We start from the raw sequence: 25870 nt of genomic DNA on the forward strand, positions 1-25870 counted from the left end.
ATAGCTTGTGTTATCACTGAGGAAGTATGTGAGCTGCTGTTGTATTTTTGTTGTTTTTATTTTCCTATCTAGTAATAAGCAGTTGCCCCAGAAGTTACTTGAAATAGCAACTATTCTCCCTGAACTGCAATTTTCTTTTCTTTTGACTTTTATTTCAGCTGCAGGAGCCAGCTGCTCCAAAGAGTGTGGGAAGCTGACTTGGAGGCCTGTCAGCTGTTGATCCAAGGGTTTCAACTGAAAGAAACTAGTTGCTGTGGTTTTGAGGAAGACAAGAACCAAATGGATGAGATGGAGATGACTGGTGGAGGCCCATCCGATTCCGAGAAAAGAAAAGAAGATCACTCTCCAAAGGGCACAGAGTGGAGCACTGTTCCCTGCCCTAAACACTGTGAGCTAAAAGAGGTATCTGAGATATTCTACAACTGCATTTCAAGCAATGCTGCTGTTTTTTCTTTTGAGAGGTGGAGTTGAATCTTGGGTGATGGGTCATCAGGGCAGGTTAAATATGAAGTTAACGTCTGGCCTTCAATCTGGGACATGAATAAAATAACTTATTAGTTTCTCAGAAGCTCTTTAACCCTTTTTCTTTTCACGATTATTATTCTTAAAATGTGGAAATTATGCAGGCAATGAATACAGAACGTACATTGGGATTCAAATACGTACGTTTTCCTCCCCCTAGTGAAATGGTCAAAGGCTTCCTGGCTCAGACAGTGGTAGGCTTCCAGCATCCTACAAATATTAAAAGGAGGGAAAAATCATGAGGCTTAAAGGGTTTGCCAAATTTCTTTGAAGTTTCTATGTTCTGCTCTGGAATGTCATGCATGCTTAAAAATGTACAGCTACCTAATAATCTTTTAATTGCACTGCCAAGGTAAGCAAGCTGTTGTTTTAACAACAGGAGTTGTCAGTTTAATTGCGTTGGAATTTGGTTGACAAAAATTAAAAGTGTGCTTAGTCACACCTAATGTTAAGAGACATTGAACTGTATATTAAATTGAAAGCTGATGCCTCATTCTGCATTTATACTAGCTGAGACTTAGTGCAAAGCAGGCTTTTGCCTTACTGTAAAATATCTCATCAGTAAAATTCTTTCTTATATAGAGCTTCAATAGTACTTGCAGCTTTTTCTTAGGGAAATTGGTTTATGGACTGGTTCCACATAGAGAGCATTTCTATTGGAAATGGTCAGCTGTGCCTTTGATTCTCTCCCCCACCTCGTTCTTGATGAGTCTACCTAGACATTATGAACGGTTCTGTTGGTCCTGGAGAACTGCACTTCCCTTTCAGAAGTGCAGCTGGGAAGCTCTGCAGGGTCTGGGGTTTTGTGACCGTTTCTGTAGCTCTCTTGAGATTTGGGCTGTAGATAATCATCTGTTTCACCCCTGCCAGTCCAGATCATTTCCCTGGAAATCAGCATTGCTATCCTAGAATGACACCTAGGGAACTGAAGTGGAGTGACTTCTGGTTCTGGAGTTAGTTTCTGGACTCAGGGACAGATTACCCATATGCTTATGGAAGAGGAAAGCATATTTGCAGTGTTTCCATTAAGCTCCTCCTTTTGAACTTGTTTTTTGATAGTTTCCTCTGTCTCTGTCTGAGCAGAGTTCTGAGCAAGGAACTTAAGGGGACTATGCCTTAACTTTAGCTCTTCATCTAGGTGCTTAAACTTTGTGGTATAAATGCCTTTACCTGGGATCTGGCCTGTCCTTCTATCCTGAAAAAACTGCATTTTGAGAACAGGCCAAAACCCATTATGAAGCTGATATGTAAATACAAACATGGAAATGCCCATCAGTAAAGGAACCTGTGGGAGATATTCCTGCATCTAGTCCCACAGCACTCGTAGGGCTGACAAACTTTAAAGGAAAAAAGAAGCCATTTTATTAGTATAAGAATGTTCATTCATGTTCTAGCTTTTAGGAGTCTAGCATAAGTTTTTGTTTTCTCTCTGCTTACTTGACTAGCCTTCCTCTGCCTTGGTGCTGCCTGCAGCTTTGACCATTGAGGCAAAGTCATGCATCAGTGATGACTGCAACCATTAAAAAAACCCAACATATGTACTATATTCTGGAATTAAGGTTGATCTGCTTGGTTTTATACTTTCAGGAGCTGGGGTTTTTAGCTTGTTGTGGGGCATAGAAATTTTACGCAAACAAGTACATCTTAGATAGTAAACCTTCTAGGATCTCAGTAGGAATAACAGGCAGTACCTATACTTTAGAGAAGAGCTATAGCTTAACATTCCTTAACTTCACCTAGTAGTTCATCAAAAGGCAGAATATAAAACCAAAAAAACTTACAGATCATGCTAACTTCCAGTTTTTAATGTGTTGAAGTGCAAGAGGGAATATGTCTTGATTTGTAAATGTCGAAATGACTTAGTTGAAAGACAAACCACTTCTGTAGCATTTAAGTGCTCTGTTATATAGTATTGCATTTTTAAAATTTTAAAATAATTGAATGTTTATGGCAAATAAAGTAGCAGTGTGACTTTTAGTCTCCAACATAGACATTCATTTCACTTTCATGGAAAGACTTAGTGTTGTCCTTTAGTAGTGAACCTTTTTGTAGTCCTTTATCAGGAAGTGGGCATATCTAATAGAAAAGCATGTATTTGTCAACATACTTGGTTTGTTATTATTTAACAAGGCTGTGGTGTCGCCTGGGAGAAAAGTAGCTTGATGTGACTGCCATGTTTCTAGAATGACTGTTCTCTTCGACTGTGTCACCTCTGCTCATTGGGGGACTTCTAGAGAGAGCTGTCAGTCACAGAAACAGAAGGAAGGAGTGGCATTCTTTGTATTGAGAGGTTGCTTAATTACTTACTTCAAAACAGTATAGCAAAAGATAACAGTAGCTGGCATGTGTATGCCTTCGGAGGTACATTTCATTCCCAGGTGATTGATTTACTTTATGGTGAAATGCCATACTGAAGTTCTCCAGTTATTTATCATGTTGTATCTGGCTAGGTATTACTGTGGAGTGGATATTGGGTTTGCTGATGTATTCTATAAATACAGTTTTCTTGCATATAACTGTATCTTATTGTATAGATTTCATCAGAAAAAAAAGAAACAAATAAGGGACATAACAATAAGACCAGCAAAACAGGCAAATGGAAAGAAATTCTCACTGAGATCCTCAGATATTGCTTTGCAGAGGGGCTGTTTTTCATTTTTAATTAAATATCCTTACTAGATCATAAAATATGACGTATTCTGGTATAAAATATGTAAGGTATAAATTATTGGAAAATTCAGATATTTTCCTGTAGTACGTGAGCATAGGTTTATTAACTGTCAACAGTTGCTTTATAGTCTTCATAACTGTGCTTTCTAAGACAGTACAGATTTTTTTTCCCACTTTGTTTATGTGATAGACTGTGGCATCTGCAAATAATCAGGTAAATCGGGTTTCCTTTATAATGCTGACTGTTAACCAGGAAAGATAATCACGTACCTTTGCAGCTCAGCTTCTTAAAACATTACTACCAATTTTTTGGTTAATACTAAACAAAGTGAGACCAACAAAAATTGTCCTGTGGAACACTTAAAAATTAAGACTCCTCTCTATTGCAGATGGTTCAGTAAATTATAGGTTCTTTTTAAAGCGATGAAGCAAAGTTATAGACAATATTACTAGCCTCAGTCATGTCAAAAGTCAGCTTGTTGTCTATTGTATTTGAGATGGATTCTTGAATTTTCGTATAAGCATGAATTCTGTAGCTGGCAGTTATCTTGATGAAATTAGGGTGCCCCATTACTGCGGTTCTAGTTTGTCTTTTCATGACTAATTTGACTTGATTTTTCTCCCGAGTCTCTGGAGAATTAAAGATAGGCTTTAGTTTCATCCCAGCAACATTTCATGCTTTTAAGCTGACTGCAAATTATTTTGCCCAGGTGACGTGAGTGAAGTGGGAGTTGCCATCATCATTATTACATAGTTAAATACATATCTGGATGATTTCTAAAATTCACAGTAACATTTCATTTCTCTTCAGACATTAACACCTGCTTTTGCCACTCCTTATGATACCTTGCTTTATTTTTTGCTTGTTAATAATGTATGTGTAAGCAAAACCTTATTACAACCCCTGGTGAAACACTGATGATAACTAATAGAGAGAGGTGTGTGTGCTGGGACCTCCCTAACACCAAGTATCTTGATGAACATGGGTATGTGTGCACCTGCAGGCTCGAGTTCCTGACCTATCATTTTTTCTTCTTCTTCTGCTATCTGGCATGCTGTGCAGTGCTCCCTCTTATTCACTATGAAGGAAAGAAACACCTAGATTTCAAGAAAACTGAGGTGATTAAAGTTACCAGGTAAAAACCAAAATTCAGTAGTTTTACTTTAGTAAATCAGCATTTTTTGGTAATTGTGCCATCAGAATTCTTTGTAGATAATTTTTCGCTTTTTCACTATAGAAGAAACAGAGAGCAGGAGTAAGAGTAAGGACAGCTGTCTTTTCCTCAACTCTGCCATCTGGGATGATGTTTCAGGGTCTTTGTAGAGCGCTCTGTTGTTGGGAGTATGTTCTACAGTTGCAAAGCCTTCATGTGATTCACTTTTTTTAATGGTACTGAATGTCCTGAGTGATACTAAGTGGACAATCATGAAAAAATAATAGTTAATATTTAATGTGGTATCTGTCATTAAAAATAAGTCATCACAGGATACGATACAACATTTTTCAGAATTTAACAATAGCAAGCACCAAGAAAGCCTCTGTCAGCAGGCTCTAACTTGCTACTGTGAATTGACACAGCCTGCGGTCTAGAAGGCAGATGCACAATGTGTAAAGGACAAAGCCTAAAGAAAACTAAATAAACTGTGCATTCATTTGAATTTTAATTAAAAGTTGTATTTGTAGAGCTTCAAAAATAATTTGGAAACTTGAAATTTAATCTTCATTTTAAATGTCAGCATTAAGCATCAATGAAAGTCAGTGTTTGAATGTTGTTTGTATTGATCCAAACTGGGAAGGATTTCTGTAGCAACAGGCAGCTGGCTTGTACACAATGGTCAGATCTTCATTGTACATTCACTTGTATTGTTGTGCACTACGATGCCCCTTAGCAGCGTGTGGTACTGTTGTGTAGGTGTGTGATAATGGTGGATACTGTGTGATACTGGTAAAGATGCTAATTCTTTTGCTAGAGATCATAGCGTCTTGGTAAGCTTAATGCTTATGTGTATTTTGCAGTTAAAATATAATCAGAAAATTAATATTACAAATAAAAGAAATCTAAGCGACCTTTTTTGAGACAGTTTACTGAGACCAGTACTCGGTTATAATAATGATCTTATGGAAGAGTAGTGATTTCATGCTTTATTATATACATATGTACATACCTGTAATACTAAGTATTGCCTTACCAAAGCACTATCCCTGTCTCAGTTTATTTAAAGATTATCAATACTGTTATGTGTGATAAGTATTTATGATTTTTCAATACTGTTAACATCAGATTTCTTTTCTCTTGGCCAGTCAATGAAATATTGCCGAATTTATTATAGACTTTATAGATAAAGCTAGTTTTGAAAGGGGAGCTGATGATAGTTAATGTGTGTTACCAAGACAAAATGTCAGTGGGGTGTCTCATTTCTTCTGCTCCAAATCACTTACAGGGTTTGCGCCAAAAAACATTTCTGTAGACCCTTGAATGGTGTGTAGATCTGTAAGAGCTTGGTGGAAAGTTTGTTTCAATCTGTAGTTAGTCCTCCTGTTTGAAGCAGTATTCCTTGTGAGTCTTAACTGGGAAGCCAAAGGCAGGCTTTAATAAAACGTATTAAAATTTAGCTTTAAATATTGGGTGGCTGCCACTGTTACATTATGAAGGCAATTGAAATGTTTCATGCGTGTGAAGTGAAATGATGTAAGTGTTCAGCTTATATAACTTTTTAATGTTCTATATGGGTTTTATAAGTTCTATTGAAATCTTACTGTTTATATAACATGCATCTACCGTATACTTAATAATTTATCTCTAACAGGTTATGGAAGACATTTCATTTGGAGCAGAAGGTCATTTATCTGAGGTAAGTGTTTTCTAGGCAGTATATAAAACGGTGATACTATACAGACTGTTCTAGGTCTCAATTTGAACTAATGACGCTTGTTTTTATAGTATTACTTGTGGGCAAAAATTGCTAGACAGTGTGCAAGCACTTAGAAAAAACAACACACACACAACTAGAGTGGGTCCATTCTTTTCTTTCCATTGAAGACGATGGCAAAATTGCTGTGTGTTTCAGGGAGTTTATAGTTCAATCCTGTGCTAGTGCTTTTAATGCATACCGACAACAGGATTAATACGTAGTGTCAATAATACTTAGCCAACCCCACTGTAGCACTGTTGTGATGCTTAGGAACAGAACAAAATTATGATGCTTTAGTTGCTTCCTTGTATACCACCAAAAATACCTTTGAATTTACTTTTGAAGTATAAAAGCATACTGCAGCAGAATGACAGGGTAATAGGAATTTTGTCTGAATAAAAATACTGGGTGTTTGTCATCTTACACTGTTTTCATAAATAAAAATATATTGGATCCCAGTCTATATTTTTAAGAAAGTGTAGGATAGTTACGTAATGTGGAAAGCATTTCCTATGAGTGTAAGTGATGAGAAAAATCTACTTACATACAAAAATCTGTCTATATACCAATTAGGAGTTTAGGTCATATATGTGAAAGAGTTATACTGGTTCAAAGAGCTGTGCTGATTCAGTCTGATCCATTTTTATATCAGTATGCCTTGGGCTGCAACTTACATGTTAAGGAAGTGTAGCATCCAAGCATTGTGTCCAGCCAGCAAATTAATTACACGGGTAAGTAACTCTCAGTTCATCTTGCATGATCTCATACATGCTACCTGTCAAGTATGATTGACAAGTGTTTGACCAAATGTTGAATAAATAAGTAGTAATTGCAGTTTGGGATGACTTTTCCGAGTAGGCATTTATTTGGATTCCCACCAATGGGGCAGCTGGAATGCTCAGGAAGGTAATCGAACTGCAAGACCACGTGTAGATTGTTGACCTTGTGTACAAGGAGACTGTGACATGAGGGCATGCCTAGGATGGACTGCTTGGCTGTGTGTGAGTTCAGCTTAGATAAAACCAGGAAGTTTTGAGAGTGAAGGTGAATTTTGCAGAAAATACGGATAACCTTTCTTGTTGGTGAACTTTGCTATGAGTTAAAGCAAAACTGTGCAGGTGCTTTTGTCCACAGATGACATGAAATAGGGGCAGGTCATCCCGTGGGATAAAGGTATTAAAAAGCCCTAGTGCTGACAGGGCAAAATCTTGAGGGCATATTGGTAGCGATAGTTGCCGAGACAGAAGAATACTTGCTGGGAACTATAGTAAGTGGTGTGGACCAAAGCAAATGAGAGTACAACTGCATAGTTATGTCCAGCAGTGACCTGAAAGCTGTAGTACAGCCCAGTCTTTGACTGAAGAAGTTGTTCTTCTTCGTAACAGCAGATGTTTCCAGAGTATGCAAGTGTGATGTATGTATTGGATCTACAAATGTACCAGAGCTCACAGGCATAGAGGACTGCTACTGTAGAAATATGTACTGAGAGCTTAATATCTTGGAGTCCTCACAAGCAGAGGAGCTTTGCCATTTTGAAATTTTGTGGTAGGGGCCGGAATACTTAAGAGAGCAAAGATACCAGTAGAGGAAATGGAAATCTGCTAGAAAGCCAAGCTCTACCACACGGCCACAGCTGGATTGATGCTGACTTGTAGGCAGCTCTATAAAAGCTCTATGAAACTGTCAGCACTCTCTACCATGTAAAGGCTTTGCCTAAATATTCCTTTACAGTCTGGTCCCCTGATCCACTCTTGTCAGTCTTCCTGCTGCCTGCAGGAGATCACTCTGTTAGTCATTCCAGATTGTTGCATTTTAGGGACTCAGGAGCAGAGATGGAAGTGAACAATACTAGGAACCACCTATAATTAATACCCAGCTATGATGACTCCTAGCACAACAGGGTGTAGACATTATAAAACAGTTTGGTGCTTTTGTTTCTTTTCCAAGTCCTGGCCCACCATGAATTTTTATTGGTAAGTCAGTAAAAAGCCTCATCCTCCCACAGCAGGAACTGGAATTATCCCAATTTTACTAAATGAGCCAGTGAAGTAGTCTGAACTGATTTTAGGAAGTTTGCACTCAGGGAAGATCTTCACTGTACTGGAGATGAGAATGGGAAGACTGCCATCACTCAGACCACAGTGATGGAAGGCAGTGGAAAGCTCTGTTCCTGTGTAGATGCTTTCCAAAGACACTCCTCCGTATCTGTAATAGAAGATGCACAAGGGGAAGAATTGCCAGCATCAGGTTGTAATTGTGATGAGTCATTTAGCACTCCCATGTGGTGGTGTATCCCTGTGGAGGAGGGAAGGGCATCAGTGCAAGCAAAAGGAATGTGGGAAAAGCATCTGGTGATGGAGAGAAGGTAGGTCACAGTTGCAAAACAGCTGTCTGGAAAGCTTTAGGCCTGAATTGTGTTGCATATGAGAAACTGAGGAGCATGTTGTAGTGCTGCATTCTCGTAAATACACATAGACAGGCTGACGGAACAAGCTAGCAGTCTGTAAGTGGAACGTAAGAGCAAAAATAATCAGAAAACAACCATGATTCCCCTTCTGAGAAAAGGTGGATCACCACCTCTATGAAAGAAAAACTCACCTAAATAAAGTCAAGGAAACACAGGTAAGTTTCTGTGGGACCAGCTTTGTAAGAGGAAGAACAAGTGGATGATCGTTGGTACCCTCCAGAGACGTAGTATTTGTAGAACAGCACTATCATCTTTTGGTGCAGAAGAGAGCAAACACAGTAACAGACTACATAGCTATGTCAGCAACTCTTCACTGGCCCAAAAGGATTTCGAAAAGGAAAGGTCAAAAATGGTCCTAATGATGAGCCTGAAAAGATACTGCACAATATACAAGTGAACCAACAAGATCACTGAACGCTCTAAGCTACTGTAAACGAAAGATGTGCAAAGAGGCAACGGAGTTAAAGGATAAGCTGTATGTAAGGGGTAGTTGAAAGAAGGGGTGTGTGTATTCTAACACATGAATGAGAAAATAATGAAATGAGAACGGAGGGCAGTAATATTTTTTTCTTCCTTGTTTTCTTTGCTTTTGATCCCTCTAAAAGTGATAAACTGTGTCCATATATGTAGTGCTCTTAGTATTCACTGCAAGGTGGCAAGAGTTGAACAAATTAAAGGAGTCTTGAGGCAAGTGGGATGTACTGAAGTCAGACTAGACTGATGAAATTTCTTCTGAGTGCATAGGAGCCCAGAAAAACAATCTCCAAACAATTAACAACCTTCTTGGAAAATTCCTAGAGGAAGCTTGAAGTCCCAGGGGATCAGTAAAAGGGAGACTTAGTATTTGCCTTTAAAAAGGAGGTATGCCAGGAGTTTATGTGCCACTCTACATAATTTCAATTAGGATTAGAATTCCAAATGCTCTTGATAGATTGAAAGAATAGCCTGAAATCAATAAGATGGGATATGTGAAAAGACAGGTACAAATTACATTTGAGGAAGAAGAAAAGTTGGATTTATGTATACAGATGGTAAATAGCAGCTAAGATGACAATACTGCAGAAGCAGAACCTAGGGTTATAGTGAACTACAGATAGTGGAATTCATTACCTTCATCCTTCTTCAAGAAAAGGCAAATGTCATTTGTAGCCTCATTAATGGGAATGTCAGTTGTAAGACAGGAATAATTACTGTGCCTAGCTGAGAATGTTGAAGCCTCCAGAGGCACTGGTCTGAGCACCTCACTGTAGAAAATAGGAACACACTGATGAAAAGTAAGGAAAGGGATAGAAATAAAAGCTTTTAAAATTCTAGTCTGGTTGGAAGTAAAAATTCTTCCATCACGTTAAAAATAATGATAGTGACGACCAATGGTTAATTATGATTGTGTGCTATGTAAGGGTAAAATGAAATGTAACCACCTTGGTTTGTAGCAAGGAAGGTTTGCATTAGGAGAAGTTGCTCACTGTGTGGGCAGTTTAGCCCTGGAGCAGGTTGTGTCCTGCGAGCAAAACCACAAAATCCCTGTCAGCTGCTAAGAGCTGTGTAGAGAAATATCAGCTGAGGACAGTCACACTGGGCTTGACCTCACTGCAAGTCACAGAGCAGGCTTTGATGGTCCCTGGTTGCTTCCTGATCACTCATGCCATGATGCTACGATGGTTGTTGGTCATTAAACACACGCTTTTATCAGAGTAAGGGATTAGGCCTCTCTCAGTGGCCTCTTTGCCTTCCTTTTCTGCGACACCTGCCCAGGGCAATGCACACGTGGCAGGACATCTGAAATGCAGAGTTAGGACAAATGTTTCCTCCACCTGTACTTTGGACACTTTGTGGCTGTGTAGCTCATTATCTGAGGGCATGTGCACTTAGGCTCCCTGTTACTGAAGCATCTGCTCAAGCAGGACAAACATATGGATGGCTGCATTTTTTTTTATTCCAAGAAATTGATAGATGGCCTGGCCTGACTTTCTGGAGTTTCAAGCGTTTACAATTTCCGTTAACATTTGCAAGGGGAGAGAAGGTAAACATGCAGCACTTCTGCCAACAATAAGTCACTGTTCTAAACTTCGTGCCACAATGCGAACTATGTGTCTGCAAGGGCAACTTTCCATAGTTGTTGTTTATGTTGTTATGAATGATTTTTAACTGTTATAGGAGAGAGTGGATTTAGTACAAGCGAAAGAAAACTGGTGTTGATGTTCTACAGAAGGTCTTCTAAGGCTTTTGTGTTATTGGGGTTATGGTATTGCTAGGTTGAAGTAAGACAATTCCTTTTTTACAAAGTTCCTCTGTAGGAAGAATGAATTTTAAGGATACATCTTCTTAGCACAACCGTCAAAGATCCTAATATAGACTCTAATCTCTAATAGATTAGCTACTACAATAGTGATTCTTCTATGTATAATTGCTGAACTAGATCCAAGAGAGCATGGAAGGTGTTTGCACTGGAAGAGCTGATCATACATTTTCCTTGAGTAATGCTATTGAGGACCTGTTGGTAGGTTACTAAAATGACTTGTGAAAGAAATACCAGAGTGGAAATTATTCCCTCTGCTCTTAATGTAATATGCTGATGCTCCAGCTGTGCATCAGCTGGAACATTGTCTGTTCTTCCTGTTTCTTGCATCAGACTCTCTGGGAGATAATGAGAATTTCTACTTAGCATGAGAAGACAGAAGATTTTTCACCTTAAAAAAAAATAACGTCATACCTGTATTTGTGCTGGTTTTGCTTGCTTAAAGATTTGAGGTGGGGGGAAGAGAGAGCAAAACCCCAACCAGCTACATCCCCTGTTCACAAAAAAAAATCTGAAAAGCAATATTGCATCTCAGCTGTTCCCCGACTCCTGTCATCTCTCTTAGCTGCTTCCTAAAAATACTGTTAGTGCAAAAATACCCAAAGAAGTCTTAAGACTTACAGTAGATTTGTAGCATTGATATAACCTACAAGCTTAGAGTTGTATTTTAATATGTTGAGCTGGAGATAGAGTCCACTCTCCTCTCAGAGGTTGTTGATCATTGTAAAGTGTCACTTCCCAACCCAGAGCTGTTCTCAGTAGTTTGCGTGTCACTGACATCAGTTTCCAGACCTACACTGACAAATGTCAAATAAAAATGTTATCAGTGACGTTACTAAGCATGAAAGATCTTTCCTATCTACTCCTCTAGGTTATTGAATCTTTTTCAGATGAGGGCCTGGGAGCAGAAGCTGTGGAATTTGTTGAATATTTAGAATGATTCTTGTATGTTTTTGAGAACAGTGTAATTTTTTTCCATTTCATTTATAAGTCTTTTTGACATTAAATTAGAATTCTCTGCATGACCCCATCTTTCCAAACCAAAATAGAAAAGCCATATATATGTTCTGGAAAATCGTAATTTATATGATGAACTTCCTGCAGTTTTCACGTAGTGCCTGGAAGTTCCTGAGAGAAGATGCTTGTCTTGCTGGTAGAGAATTTTCTCATTTCAACTAAGAAGGCAATTGTGCCATGTAGATACAAAAATAGTTTTATCCATTTACTATTATTGCTGTATTAAACAGGAATTAAGCTGTAAAACACCTATGAGAAGTTTATGAGTAATAGAATACAGCTCCTGACTTATGGAAATGTTTTAGTTACAATGCAGTGCAACCATAGTCATTGCCATACAGTTATGATCAGATAGGTTTTAAGTGTTCAAAGACCTAAACAAGTTTGTGGCTTTTTTTAACTTACTCAGATTTCCCTGCCTTCCCATATTGTAACAATTTTGTATTGAGCACACTTTCCTAGTACTCATTGTTCATTTATCTTAATTTGCAAAGTAAATAGTATTTGTGTTAAATTTGTAGATAATTCATTATGTGCTTGGAATGTGATAATTCAGGAAGAAGGTACTACATTTTTTCATGTAAGATAGAATGGACATTTTACTTTAGGTGAGAATAAGTATTCAGTTGACAAAAGAAAGAAAGCTAGCGAGTTTAAAATGATAGTCTCTTGTTTCTAAGCATGTTTATTGCAAGACCAATGCACAAATGAAGTCCTTGCCTGGAACTGCAGCAGGGTAGAAGCTACTTCCCAAAGCTTAGAACCCTCAAATACAAGTTAGTATTTGTAAAGCAAGTGAGATTCCTTTGCTGCAGAACAGTGTTACCTGAAGTCTTAGAGTCTTGGGAGCTTGTTCACTGTGTTCCTTCCTTCCGTCCTTCCTGGAACATTTCTTTACTTGGCTGTGAAGTTTTATTTTAAAGGGAAAAATAAAATGTCAAAAATTAATTCAAATTATGTAGTAGTACACCAATAAATGTAGTCATCCAGCTGCACTGTGGCTATCTGTAGTAACTGAGAATTTTGAATCAGGACTAGAAGTGTTAACTAGAAGTTTTTTCAGACAACTGTTGCCTATTCTTGCATGCGTGTCACAGAATGATTGCTTAAAGGCTTTATATTGATATGAATTGGCTGGGTCATCCCGCTCCCTAACAGCATATGGAGTCCTACTGATGTACTGAATAAAGATTTAGCAGCTGGATGGAAGCTTTGTTCCTCATCTCCCCCTGTACTTGGTACTGGTGAGTCTGCACCTTGAATACTGTCTTCAGTTTTGGGCCCCTCACTACAAGAAAGACGCTGAGGTGCTGTACCAGGTCCAAAGAAGGGCAATGAAGCTGGTAAAGGGTCTGGAGCATAAGTCTTCTGAGGAGCAGCTGAGTGAACTGGGGTGTTTAGTCTGAAGAAAAGAAGGTTGAGGAGAGATCTTACCACTGTCTACAACTACCTGAAAGGAGATTATAGTGAGGTGGATGTTGATCTCTTTTCCCAAGTAACAAGTGATGGGATGAGAGGAAATGGCCTCAAGCTATGCCAGCAGAGGTTTAGACTGGATTTTAGGAAATCTTACTTCACTGAAGGGGTTGTCAGGCATTGGAACAGGCTGCTCAGGGAAGTGGTGAAGTCATCATCCTTGGAGGTATTTAAAAGATGTGTAGATGTGGCACTTTGCATCACAGTTTAGTGGCGAACTTGGCAGTTTTAGGTTTATGGGCAGACTTGATGATCCCAAAGGTCTTTTCCAACCAAAATGGTTCTGTGATTCTGTCCTTAGTCTTGAGAAAAGGACATTCCTAGTTGCTGTAGGGAGAATGTGTAACTTCTCACCTGTTGTGATTTTAAAAACAATGGGTCGCTTTTATGTCTATAAATTCTGTGGAGCACTGCTGTAGATTCTGCTGTTTGGCAATGACTGAATATGGCTGGTCGGGTCTCATGCATAGAGCCAGGGACTTGGCCAACTGATTCTCAGATTGTGCTTTGTCTCTAAGCTGTTGTTGTTTGCTGCATTTCTCTTCAGCTCACTTATCCAGGGTTCAGGCTGCAGCTGGTTGTGCACCCATGTGATCTGCTGAATAGCCGTGTCTGGCAGAAGACCTAGGAAGACAGAAAGGTCAAAGATCTGTGCTCTAACAGAGGATGTGCCAGCAAACAGAGCTCTTCTCTATCTGTGCAGCGTGTGATGCAATTTATAAGGATAGGACAGAACTGTGGTGTGGTAAATGTGTTTACTGAAAATCAGGTTGTTTCACAATGGGCGATGTTACAATAAGTGTTAGAATGATTTCTTTGTAATGTCTTTGATTGAAGGCTAAATTTCTCTTAAACATACGCTCATGGCTACTGTTATAGCAACAAATCAGTACAAAGGACTCCAAGTACAGAGAGGAGAAAAACTGTCTGAAGATTGTACATGACCACCTGTGCAGCTGGCTCTGTAGATGAGTGCATGGACATAGATCTAGAGAAAATCCAGTTGTCTGGATTTCAGCTGATGAATGACTCCATTTTTTTTTCAGCATAACTCCAGCAGAGCTTCATCTTGGCACTATAATCTTTTCCTTTCAGATAACCCCTGTCATGCACCGTGGACAGTTCTGTGCTACCTTGGGAGGGAGAGGAAAGGCCTATCTCAATGTGGCACAAATTGGTTGATCCCTGCTGCCCACTAAATTTGCTGCTTGTTCGGGTCATTTCTCAAAGTAATAGTCAATACAAATCACCCACGTGTAGTATATCTGAATGAAACAAACTTATGGGAAAGAATTTGCAGCTGGCTTAGAATAGTTTAAAATAGGAAAAGCGTATATCTGTATACGGAACCATTCTTTTTAAAAGTTTAGTCTTGCTTTATGATAACAGAGTAAAAAAAGTGTAGTTTTGTCTTGCAGTCATAGAATTTAGGGTCTTGAAGACCTTGGTGGATTTTCTCTGATTAGTTGAGCAAAGTCCATGAATATTCTAGCCAGATATTTTCCTCCAAAAAGTAAGGATATTTTAAGAGATTTAAGTAAGTACATCTATAAAAGGTTCCAAAGTGGTGCTTCTTTAAATATTTAAATGGCCTAGAAGTGTAAATCCTATTTACTGAACAACTTGAAATGTAGGAACCCAAATGGTGTAGTCGGCGTGAGATTTCTCTCTCCTGCAGTGCTGAGACAATGAGGAAGAGGGAGAGCACTTTAGTCTTCATACCCTTTTAATCCTCTGCTGAAAGTGTGATTCTGACTTTTTTCTGCTGGGAAGTAGGCTGAGACCTTGTTCTATTTTGCATGAATAACCAGATCATTATATAGTAACTACTTTTTTTCCTCTCTAATGGGAATTTGCTTTCAGACAATGTCTTAGCACTACAAAGTATCATATCCCCTTACTAATATTTTATTTTCCCCTTAATTTGATGCAAATTTGATGTAGAAAACTGCAGTCAGCACCAAACATCTTTTCCTTTCTTTTTCAAATTCCTGTAGGAGTTCTTCATGTTTTCTGCAGAGTTGGGAGAAAAATGCGAAGTAATAAGTGAGAAATTGATGCATCTGGAAGATCAGCTGCAAACTTCCATCTGCAGAGTTGATGAAGGTGTTATTCATATCCTTTTTGATATGGCTATAGATATGTATTAATCTATGTAAGTATGCATGCAAAGTACTTGCCTTTCTGTTTCTCATGGAGTACTAGTTCTCAATGTAGAATAGGTACATTAAGAAGGGAGAACTGACTGTCTTGCTGAAGTGGGCATTTTTGTTGTAGCAAGTTTTCCTACTGTGGTCTGATCCAGCTTTAATTGGTTTACACAGAAGTTAATTCTTTGTAAATTGAGATTAGGCACTGAAAAGCCTTTATTCTACAGTTAAAATCCTTTTGTTTTTAATGCTCATATAAGTAAATACCCAGTGCACGAAAAGCTACATGAATACAAGCATCTGTACACCTGCATTTCTCCATATGATTTTGCTAAATTGATTGCAACATCATTGACTCAGATTGTGTGGATGGTCACATGTAGTTTGGGTTTTTTTCTTTTTTAAAAATGGGCATCTTGTGCACCGTGTGACATAATATGCAATTTAATCTGCCTCTAATAATGCTGTGTAAGTAACCACATGAGATGATGTCTTATAAAGCACCTTTATCGCTCTGTGCTTCATCTGTCATTCCATATCTGATTGAAGATTGCGTAACCTTTGTGAGGCATTTGTTGGTCTTACATCTGTGGACATTTTCCAAAATTTAAGAGGACAGAGTGCTGTTTAATTTATAACTTTCATAGAAAAACATCACAAAAGAGATGTTTTTTCTTCAGAGAAAGGGAAAAGAGAATAAGAGCCAGTTAGGCTGAGGAAGATGACAGTACTTAGGTGGTTAGGTTTTAGTGGAGAAGAGGTGGCAGACAATGGGGTAATGAAGAAAAACTAATAAATTCAGGTTGGAGAGATTAGTAGAGGAGCCCTTACGGACACCTGAAGGTGAGTTGAGATGACGCTGGTGCTGGGAAGGATTCAGTTTATCCTAAGCTGAGGCAGGCAGTCCTGAAGAAGGCAGTTTAGAGAAAGAATAATAATTAGTGTGTGGAAACACCACTGTTTTAGGTAATTGGACACCTAGTGCCAGCTCATTGCAAAATTCCTATTCTAGCACCTTGGTTCCTTTCAAAGTATCAGAATGATAAGCTTTAAGAAGGGGTGGGGTGGAGGGAAGGTGTTGGGGAGGGTTGCATTGAAGGGGAGAAATCCAGTCACCAAGCTGTTACTACTTCTTTCTTAACTAATTGTTTCAATGTAGAGAAAGATTATTTTCTTGTATTTACTACAGGCCTGTTTGCAATATTCTTTTAATTATATTTACAGTGTGCGTGCTTGGTTGCAGTTGTGTTTCCCAAATGCTGTTTGTGAGCCTTCTTTTCAGAGCTATATGGATGTCTGTTTCTTGTGTGTGTGCAGAGCATCTACTTCCTTCCTCCCTTACATATACTTACTCTCAATAGAAGAATGCTAAGAGTTGGAGTTATGGGTTCTTTGGGGTGGGCTTAAGTTAGTATTCAAACCGAACAGTCGAGTCTGATCATAGTTACCCTTTACTGGGTAAGGTGAAATAAGCTGAAAACCTGCTTTTTTGCTTCCTGAAGAAAATACAGTGCGAGTATGTAAATAGTAGTATTTGAATTTTCTATAAAGCGTGCATATTTCTTTGTAGCTGTTGAAATTGCCAAGAGTTAGTTTAAAAAAATAAAATCTAATCATTGAAAGTTTGAGAAGGGTTATAGATTAGTCTCATTCTAATCCACAGTTGTCTGATATAGATCTGATTTCTTCTGTCAGTGAAATTCAGCTCATGTTATTTAAATACAGAAATCCACACTGTGTGATATCCTGGTCCTCCTAGCAAGACAGTCAGTCACAAAATAAGAAACCATGTTTAAAACATAGGGACATACAGAGAAGGAGTTCAGCAATTCAGCTATCCCTCATTAACATTCAGTTGCTATTTCAGAGGGAGTCCAGATCAATGTGCATAAAATGTTACCATCTGGTACGTATAATTGCTCTGTTATACTTCAAAAAGGAATGAGAAAATAGCTACCACAATGCTACAGACCTATATATTGTTGGGGTTTTTTAAATAAAACCTGCTCATTGGTAACTTGCCTATATTGCAGGACTGGCATTGAGATTAGTGGTGATAATTAGCCTGAGTTGAAGAATTTATGATTAATAAATGGATCTGTTTTGCACAGTAGTTTATTTGATTTTCAGTAAAACAATTTCTTATCCCAAATATTGGTCAACAATGCAGTCTTCATTAAAAATCTGTAGAACTCTGGGAGTGGGATCCTAAAAGATCTGGAATTGTAAAGAAAATCAGTTTTTCAAACAATTGTTCTCTTCCTCTGGTCCCCTCAAAAACTGCCTTACACATGACTCTTACAAACTGCATTAGGTCAAAAAATCTGACTAGGGGCTGCAGAGATGTAAATTAGTCCTGTCAATGATTATTAAAAGACTTTTAAAGACTCCACTGAGAAAAATAAATTCCTGATGCTCTCGAGCCATTTGCCAATGTTTAGTGTGTGTCAGAGCTTTGATTAATAATTAAGTTTGTATTAGAAGAAAAATCCCAGATGTCATTGTTTTTCATCCTACATTTTGATGGCATAGAGGACTTAAATCAACCGTGCTGCTTTTCGTAATTGCCAACACAACCTGAAAAAGGAGAAATCCAGTGATATTTCTTGATCCTGAGTATATGCACGGACCTACTTGGGATTTTCATCCTTTATTGAAGCCTCTCAGGGAAGATATCGAACTGTACCTTAGTATAAAAAGCATGAAGCAATAGCAGAGGGAGGGAGAGGAGTGCCCCTCTGTAGCACTATGACATTTGCTAAATTCTATGTAGTATAACCAAACAAACCCACAAAACATTCAATTACGGTTAATCGTTGGTGAGTGTGTGAAAACAGTCCACATCATTAATTGGAAAAACCAAAGAATGAGAGGTGACTCATTCTTGTGTCTACAGAGCTGATGAGAGGTGTTACTTTCCTGACAGTAAAGGCCTGGAATTCCCAGTAAAATTAAATGGAGCCTATATTGCAATTTCACAGTCATTTTTCTTCTTAATTAGCAGTTACTTTTTGATAGACAATTTGAATGCATGTAATAGTTCCTCCTGGTGAAAATGCCTTTGTTGGAAGAAAACCTGACTGGACTACTATTATAAAAGCAATCTCCATTTCTCACCCTAAAATGGGTGTTTTAAACAGTTATTTTGGAAAAAGAATTTTGTGCTTAAACATTCATTAGGCATTGCAGGTCGCTTGGCTAACCCTTCACTTCTAAGGTACAGCAGATTCTCATACAAGTCTTGCTTTACAGCAGTGTAGCTTTTTGACAGAATCAGGAGTGTAAAGTTTAGCCCCATCTGTACCTCACTGAGGAATCTCACCCTGAGTGAACCTGTAAGAAATGTTGGGATCCTAGAATTTGAAAGGCAGGAGGGTGGGCTGTTCCCATTGTGCCTCACATTGAAATAACGTGTTTCCACCTTTCTTGTTTGTGCTGTGATGGAGGTGGGTCAGTGCATTTTCACCCATGTGCTGCAGCTTCTTTTTCTTCATTTTGTGCTGGAACAACTGTTTTGGGGACAGATCTGATATCCAGGTCACTGAAGTCATCAATTTTCAAAATGTTGCAGTTGTTCTGTTGGGCTTTTTTGCTGAATATTTTTAGGGGGTAGTATCTTGGGTTTTGCATGGAGGAGTGCTGTTAGTTGCAGGAAATACATTTGTGGCTGTGAAGGAATCAGACAGGAATGGAGGCAGGAAATGGAAAAATCCTAATGAGGTTTCATTCCCACAAGTACCCCTGTATTTTGTAAGAAGTGAGTGATGGACTTCCAAAGGCTATTTTACTGCTTTGCTGTGAGAACACACAGATTGCCCAAGACTACATCCAGTTAGGTTTTTAATATCTCCAAGGATGTAAACTCCAAAACCTCTCTACTCAACATGTTCTAGTGTTTGACCACCCTCACAATAGAAAAAGAAAAGTTTTCTTGTATTCAGGTTCAGTTTCCTATTTCGGAATTTTTGCTGTTGCCTCTTGTTCTGCCAATGGATACTAGTGAGAAGAGCCTGGGCCCCTCCTCTTCTTAAGTCTAGCTTTTGGGTATTCATACATATTGGAATGGTCACCTGAGCCTTCTCCAGGTTGACCAGTCCTAGCTCTCTCAGCATGTCATATGGCAGTCCACTAAACCAGCCCTGTGCTAGACTCTCTCCGTAAGGTTCATATCTTGCTTGTACTGTGGAGCCCAGAAATGGACCCTGCACTCCAGATAGGATCTCACTAGTGCTAAGTAGAGCAGGAGTATCAGCTCCCTCCACCTCCTGGCAAAGCTTTTCTTATTCCAACTCAGGAGGCTGTTGGCCATCCTTGCCAAAAGTTGCACTGCTGACTCCTGTTCAACTTGCTGTCCATGATGACCTCAAGGTCCTTCTCTGCAGAGCTGTTTTCCAGCTGGTTGACGTTCCGTGTGTACTGGTGCCTTGAGGTTAGGAGAAATGTGTGGTTATGTAGTGGGACATCTAGCTGAGCTTCTGTCTCCAGTCACTGAAGTGTTCTGCTGTTAGAAACAAGATTAACCAGGAAAAAAACCCAGCTTTTCACCAGTAGCCCAGTAGGTGAAAAGCTTCAACAAGGACAACATTATGGCTGCAGCATTGTTGCAGTGTATGGATTGTGCTTGTGTGAAGCTGTTGCCGAGGACTTGACTTTATTGCTTATGAGACTTTAGAAAGGATTTGCCAGTTTTTCACAGGAAGAGAGCAGGACCGGAAAATGTTCCTCTTTGAAACTTGTTTTGGCTCCTGCCTTTGATGTTGGCTCAACATTTGCAGCTCTGGATAGAAAATTTAAGCATGAAGGACACATTTGCCTGTGGGGCCATGTAAAGCTAAGTTTTTTGTGTTTTTAAAATGGGTGAAGCTCTTTATCCAGATATAACCCCTGTATATGCATTCTGTGCTCAGGCTTATACCGTCTATTTTGCCTAGACATAAAGGCTCATTTCACAGTTACTAGTTTAAGGCTGTTTGTGATATTATTTATGAAGTTATTGAAACTTGCTGTAGGTAGACTATGCAGTCATCTCTTGTTGCTCTATCTTCCTGTTGTGTATGGGTTTCTTTCCCTGTCCCCTTAATTTTCCTCAGTCCTTCAAGACGTTTGATCCACTGGCAGTGAAATGTTTCAATTTTGCTTTTCTCTCTACCTGAAAAGAATTTTGAAGTCACTTGGGATATTAGAAATAGCAGCATGTAGTCACAGACTGTGCATCAGAAGTAATTACATTTCAGAGGCTTCATGGTTTTCATAAACTGAAGAATTTCTGTTTTAGCAGTTAGGCTTTCAGCAGAGCATGTTGATTAAATTGCAGATTTGGTGGACAATCCAGAACTGTTTATAAGCGGATGATAACGTTTTTTACTTAAGAGAAGATCCAAAGCATAATTAATTTGTCCTTGTACAGTGCTTTGAGATTCTAGGATAGAAGTTTTGGGTGTACTGCTATTACTTGTAATCAGAGACAGGATCCCTTTAGATGAATAGAGCTGCCCAGAAGTTAGAAGTATGCTGGTGAACATACTGGGTAAGACATCATAGTAAATGTTGTGTACGTACATAAAGATGAAAATTTGAGGATCTGATAACAGAACCAAAAGGCTTTTCAAAGGTGTAACTGACCACTTGAAATAGCAAAGATTTGTATAGCTTTCCCATGGTCCTCTCTAGTCTTAGTTTTTCAAAAGTAGCAGCTTGCTTTTTTACCATTACATAACCTGAGGGTGTCTTTTTTTTACCTGATATTGTATTGATATCAGGGTTGAGTAAAATATTTCATAATGGATAAGCTCTTTATCCTGTAAAGCCTGTCCTTGTGTGTTACCCTTCCTGTGTGTTGTTTTTTTCAGAATTGTGTTGTTTCAGTGTTAGCCTCTTTAATTTCTCTTGAAGTGAGTTCCTGGCTCTCTCAGAGATCATTTGGTGACTTACTGAATTTACTTCACAGTCCCTTCACCCACTTGAGTTTGTGTTTTGGGGTCCTTGCTCTTCAGATGTATCTCTACAGGAGGTGTCAGTATTGATAGGGTGAGCCCTAGGGCTTGTTCACATAGACTTGGTCATCGGTTCAGAGCTTCAGCAGGCTCTGACTTGTCTTGCACTTTCTTTGTTCTCCATGTAGAATAACCTATGAAAGAGAAGCTGAGGTTGGTTGTCTCAGTGAGCTAGCTTGCACTGGATTCAACAGTGGATGGGATTACTGACAAAAGATTACATTTATCAGCAGGAAGGATGATGTATTTCTTGGTAATACAAACTGCTTATTCCCAGGAGATACTAGTCATGAGAACAAAAATTTCTGCTGCCTGGGATGTCCAGCTACTTTAAAACATATACATGTCTCAGCAGTTGCCGCTATCTCCATGCATGTCCTATGTTCACCTGCCAGTCTGATCACTGCTCCACTCCTCTGTGTTCTTGCTTGCCACACCTTCCCAATATTATTTTGGAGATGTGGAAGGAGGGAAGTGGAAGGCCTTTTAAGAGGCAGAGCTGTCAATCATCGCTTTCTTCCTGAGTTCCTTGCAGGAAACCTGAACTAGAGAATGGCAAGTAAATTATGGAAAAGTCATTTCTTAACCAAATGAAGCACTGTTACTGCATTATCGGATGCTTTTCAGGTGGCCTTTTTTTTCCTTTTATAATGCATGACCATGCTACTGCTAATCTCTTTGCTTTTCAACTTGTTCAAAGCATTCACTGTGGAGCCTCGTACTGCTTTATATTTGTGTTTTCTGTGCTATAATTATACTGATAATTCAGCTAAGATTAAAGCCTTCTGGAGGTAAGTCAAGCAGAAACATTTTCTCTGCTATAAGCTAATTTTGCTACTTACCTAGATTCCCACCCCACCTTGCATAGCACGTGACGAGTTTGCTAATGCCATACAAGCTGTGGTCACTTTGCTTACGTCTCAAGCTGCTCCCGATCCCCTGTTGTCTTAACGCGCTGTCTGATCTACTGCCTCTGTGTCTCTAGTTTAAAAATCCACCCTCTGTCCAGTGGGGAACTCGCAGTATTGCTGCTGCCTCCATGGTACAAGTGTGAGAAATTTATTAATATTTAATCCAAACAATATGGAAGAACTTGAAGCTACCATTAGATAGCCATTGCCATCTGTTGTGAGCAGCAGAACAAGAATTTATTTAATAAGTTGGAAAGATAAAAGGGACTGCCAATCACCTATAGATTTATTCCTTAATAAAGCTGTCACAGTCTTTGCAGAGGGAGATCCAGGTGGTGAAGGAGACACTCCAGACCGTGCTTGTGCAACTTCAGCCAGCCAGAGAGGCAGGAGAAGAAAAGGCTGGAGACTTCTTCTGTGACAACTGGTATCCAGGAAAACAAGACTTAAGGAATAATGAGTAGAAAGATCTGGTAGGATGACCTTCGTTCACAAAGAGCTGCTTTTAGTAACTCAATATCGTTTTACCAAGCCTCAGGGATCTCTTCTCTCCCTGCATAACTAATAACTAAATCAATTATGGAGAAACAGAGCCTGGAGGTCTATCATCAGAAGTATTCTACACAGCCTCACATGTTTTGGCACAGATTGGGAAACAGCTTTCGAGCAGAGCAGCTCCTGTAAAATGTGTAGATTACAAATTGATACATTTCAAGTGAGTCTACAAAGTTGCCTTTAATGTCAGTGAAATGTTCTTGAAGACTGTGAAAGGTATCTGTCTTCCTTACTCATGGATTTTTTTTTTTCATCCACAATTTGACAATGTAGCATTAAAGCTGGAACATTAGTATTTCTTGAGAAATAGCTGTAAGAATAATAAGAACTTTTTTTTTTTTCCTTTGGCTTTAACAGCTTTCTTACACTGAATGTATTTTCACAGTAATTAAATCAACAGGATGAAATTCAAGCTAACCAAGTTCTTTCAACTGAAATTTGGATTTCATTTACTAAGTGGTATTGAATAGAGTGGTGGTAACTAACAGCTGCCTCTATAACAGTAGTTTAACTCTCTTCATTAGGTATTAATAGCAATTTGTTTTAGTACTACAGGGGTTGTAAAGCACAAAAAATACTGTTTGTGATTTGGGTTCAATATATTTAAAAACTCTGTGAACAAGAAGTCATTTAAGTCTGCTTGTAAAGTTTATTACTATTATTGTATCACTTTGATCTTCCTTATAAATGTAGAAGGAATGCAAGTTTTGGTTTTTTTGCAATAGGCATGTATGGATATATATACATACTTAAACATGTATTTTTATAGGAAATAATTCATGTTCAACTGAAACCTACAAATATAAATGACCTGTATTTAGATCATTGTTCAAAACCGTAAATGCCTTTAGAAGTTCACCATGTACTCTCACTTGGATAACAGTATACATCTGTTGTCACAAAAAATTCTGCTTCTGCCATTTGTTGCAGAGGGAAAATTTGTTTAAAATCTGATTTTTTTCTTTTTTTTTAAAACTTAACAAATAAAGAAAATGTCTTGCAGCTCAGTACTGTATTTTTTATACTATTTTTCTGACATTTTTAGAATTACTTTTTTTTCTGCTACTTCAATGACTCATTTTATAGTCACATTGTGAAGGTTTTTGCAGTTTTTGAAGGTCATTGGACTACTAGCCCACTAAGATTGTGTTCATTTTCTCTCTGTGTTTTAATACTAGTTGAAACTTCTACCTCAATATTAAGTACATACAGAGGAACGGTAAAAAACATGCCAGGCAGCTGAGACACAACAGGATTATAATTGCATCCAGACATATACGGTTGTCAAATCAGGGGAGCAGAGCTCAGGTTTCTGTAGTCATCAGATTCTTGGGGCGGAATTACAGCCCTGTTAATCAGAACATGATTGACTTTTCTCATTGTATGTGGGCCAGCAGCTGTGTTGTGGTGAGGACTCGCGGATCTCCACCTTGCATGGGCTCTGCTACTTGGGTTCCCATCTGCAGTCTTAAATGGAGATCTCTTGCTGCTCTACTGCTGCTCTGTTTGGCAAGTTTCTTTCTCCAAGTTTTTCTGGATAGTGCCTGTTCAATACCTACCTCCTAAAGTAGATTTGACACTTCCTGAAACTCCCTCAGAGAGATGAGCGAGGCATTTACTTGTGACAATACCTGGTCAGCCTGACAAGCACAGCCAGCATTCTGTGGCACTGACATTCAGCCCATGCACGGGACCAGCTGCCCTGGGAAACTCTGGCTAGGCACATAGAGCCAGGCTGCCTGGGGATGTTAGCCAGGAAGCACTCACTGGAAACCCACACGAGTTCAGGTAAACAGAAAGAAAAGCAAACTGACAAGACTGAACGCTTTTACACCTGTTTCCTTAAGACCAGTAGAAGCTGTCCCTGGGTCAAAGCCACAGAGAGCCTGGGTATTGAGTTTCTAGTAACGAGCATTTATCTAGGATCATGAGGACACCCCAGAGATGATGGCCAGTACACTAAGATTGCACGAACCACTGTGCTACACACAGAAGGATATGTGGAGTTTTGCTCTTTGAATACAGAGTACGTAGTACCTGTAGTATAAAGAGTAGACACTGTGTCTTAGATATGATGAGCCATAGCTGAAGCATGAAATATGCTTCCTTGCAGCAGCAAGGGCTCAACAAGGATAGTAACCATCCATCCCAGAAGCAAAAGAACAGTACCCTCGTTCTCACTAGCAAGGTTTCTTGAAGACATTCACGTACAATTAATAAACCTGTATGGTTTTTGTGTTTCACAGCTTCATAGCACTGATGCATTTTAATAAAAACTCAACTTATGCAACCACTCCAGTAACACACTGAACTATGGAGGAGAAGGGAAACTGAATCAGTCATTGTTCATGTCATATTCATATCTGTTAACAATTATTTTATGCATAATGTGGACTACTGGTACTTAAATTTATTATTCCATTAACTTCACTGCTTGTTGTGGGAAGTTAGAGCCAGTAATCATTCCTTTTCTCAGACATGCTGAATAATAATCATAATAAAAAAGTATACTGTGCAATGTATCAGCTGCCTTTTATCTGTGGATAGAAAACTTTCAAATAAAGAGAAGTATGTTAACTAACTCAGTGTCTGATTGTATTCTGTGCTGTGCACAACATTTTCATTGATGAAACAGCGAGATTGAGTGCACCCTTAGCAAGTTTGCAGATGACACCAACTTGAGTGGCGCAGTGGTCACACCAGAAGGACGGGACGTCATCCAGAGGGGCCTGGACAAGCTGGAGAAGTGGGCCTGTGCAAACCTCATGGGGTTCAACAAGGCCGAGTGCGAGGTCCTATGCCTGGGTTGGAGCAATCCACAGTCTTGATACAGAATGAGGGACAACATGATTTGAGAGCAGTCCTGCAGACAAGAACTTGGGGGTGCTGATTGTTGA

At 39.0% G+C, this 25870-nt stretch overlaps 1 protein-coding gene across 5 annotated transcripts in view; it reads left to right on the forward strand.

Moving 5' to 3' along the window:
* DISC1 (DISC1 scaffold protein) overlaps positions 1-25508 on the forward strand; it is a 204140-nt gene extending 178632 nt beyond the window's left edge. For 4 of the 5 annotated variants that reach the window (XM_054063152.1, XM_054063149.1, XM_054063148.1 and 1 more), the window contains 4 exons: positions 159-402; positions 6001-6045; positions 15362-15478; positions 22727-25508. In XM_054063152.1, the coding sequence (XP_053919127.1) occupies positions 159-402; positions 6001-6045; positions 15362-15478; positions 22727-22882 (562 nt within the window). In that variant the 3' untranslated portion in view covers positions 22883-25508. Of the gene's footprint in view, positions 1-158; positions 403-4255; positions 4329-6000; positions 6046-15361; positions 15479-22726 lie in introns of those variants that run through there. The other variant, XR_008449208.1, reaches the window with a different exon arrangement.
* The last annotated feature ends 362 nt before the right edge of the window (positions 25509-25870 follow it).

This window comes from Cuculus canorus, chromosome 3, assembly GCF_017976375.1.
Source record: "Cuculus canorus isolate bCucCan1 chromosome 3, bCucCan1.pri, whole genome shotgun sequence".
NCBI lineage: Eukaryota > Metazoa > Chordata > Aves > Cuculiformes > Cuculidae > Cuculus > Cuculus canorus.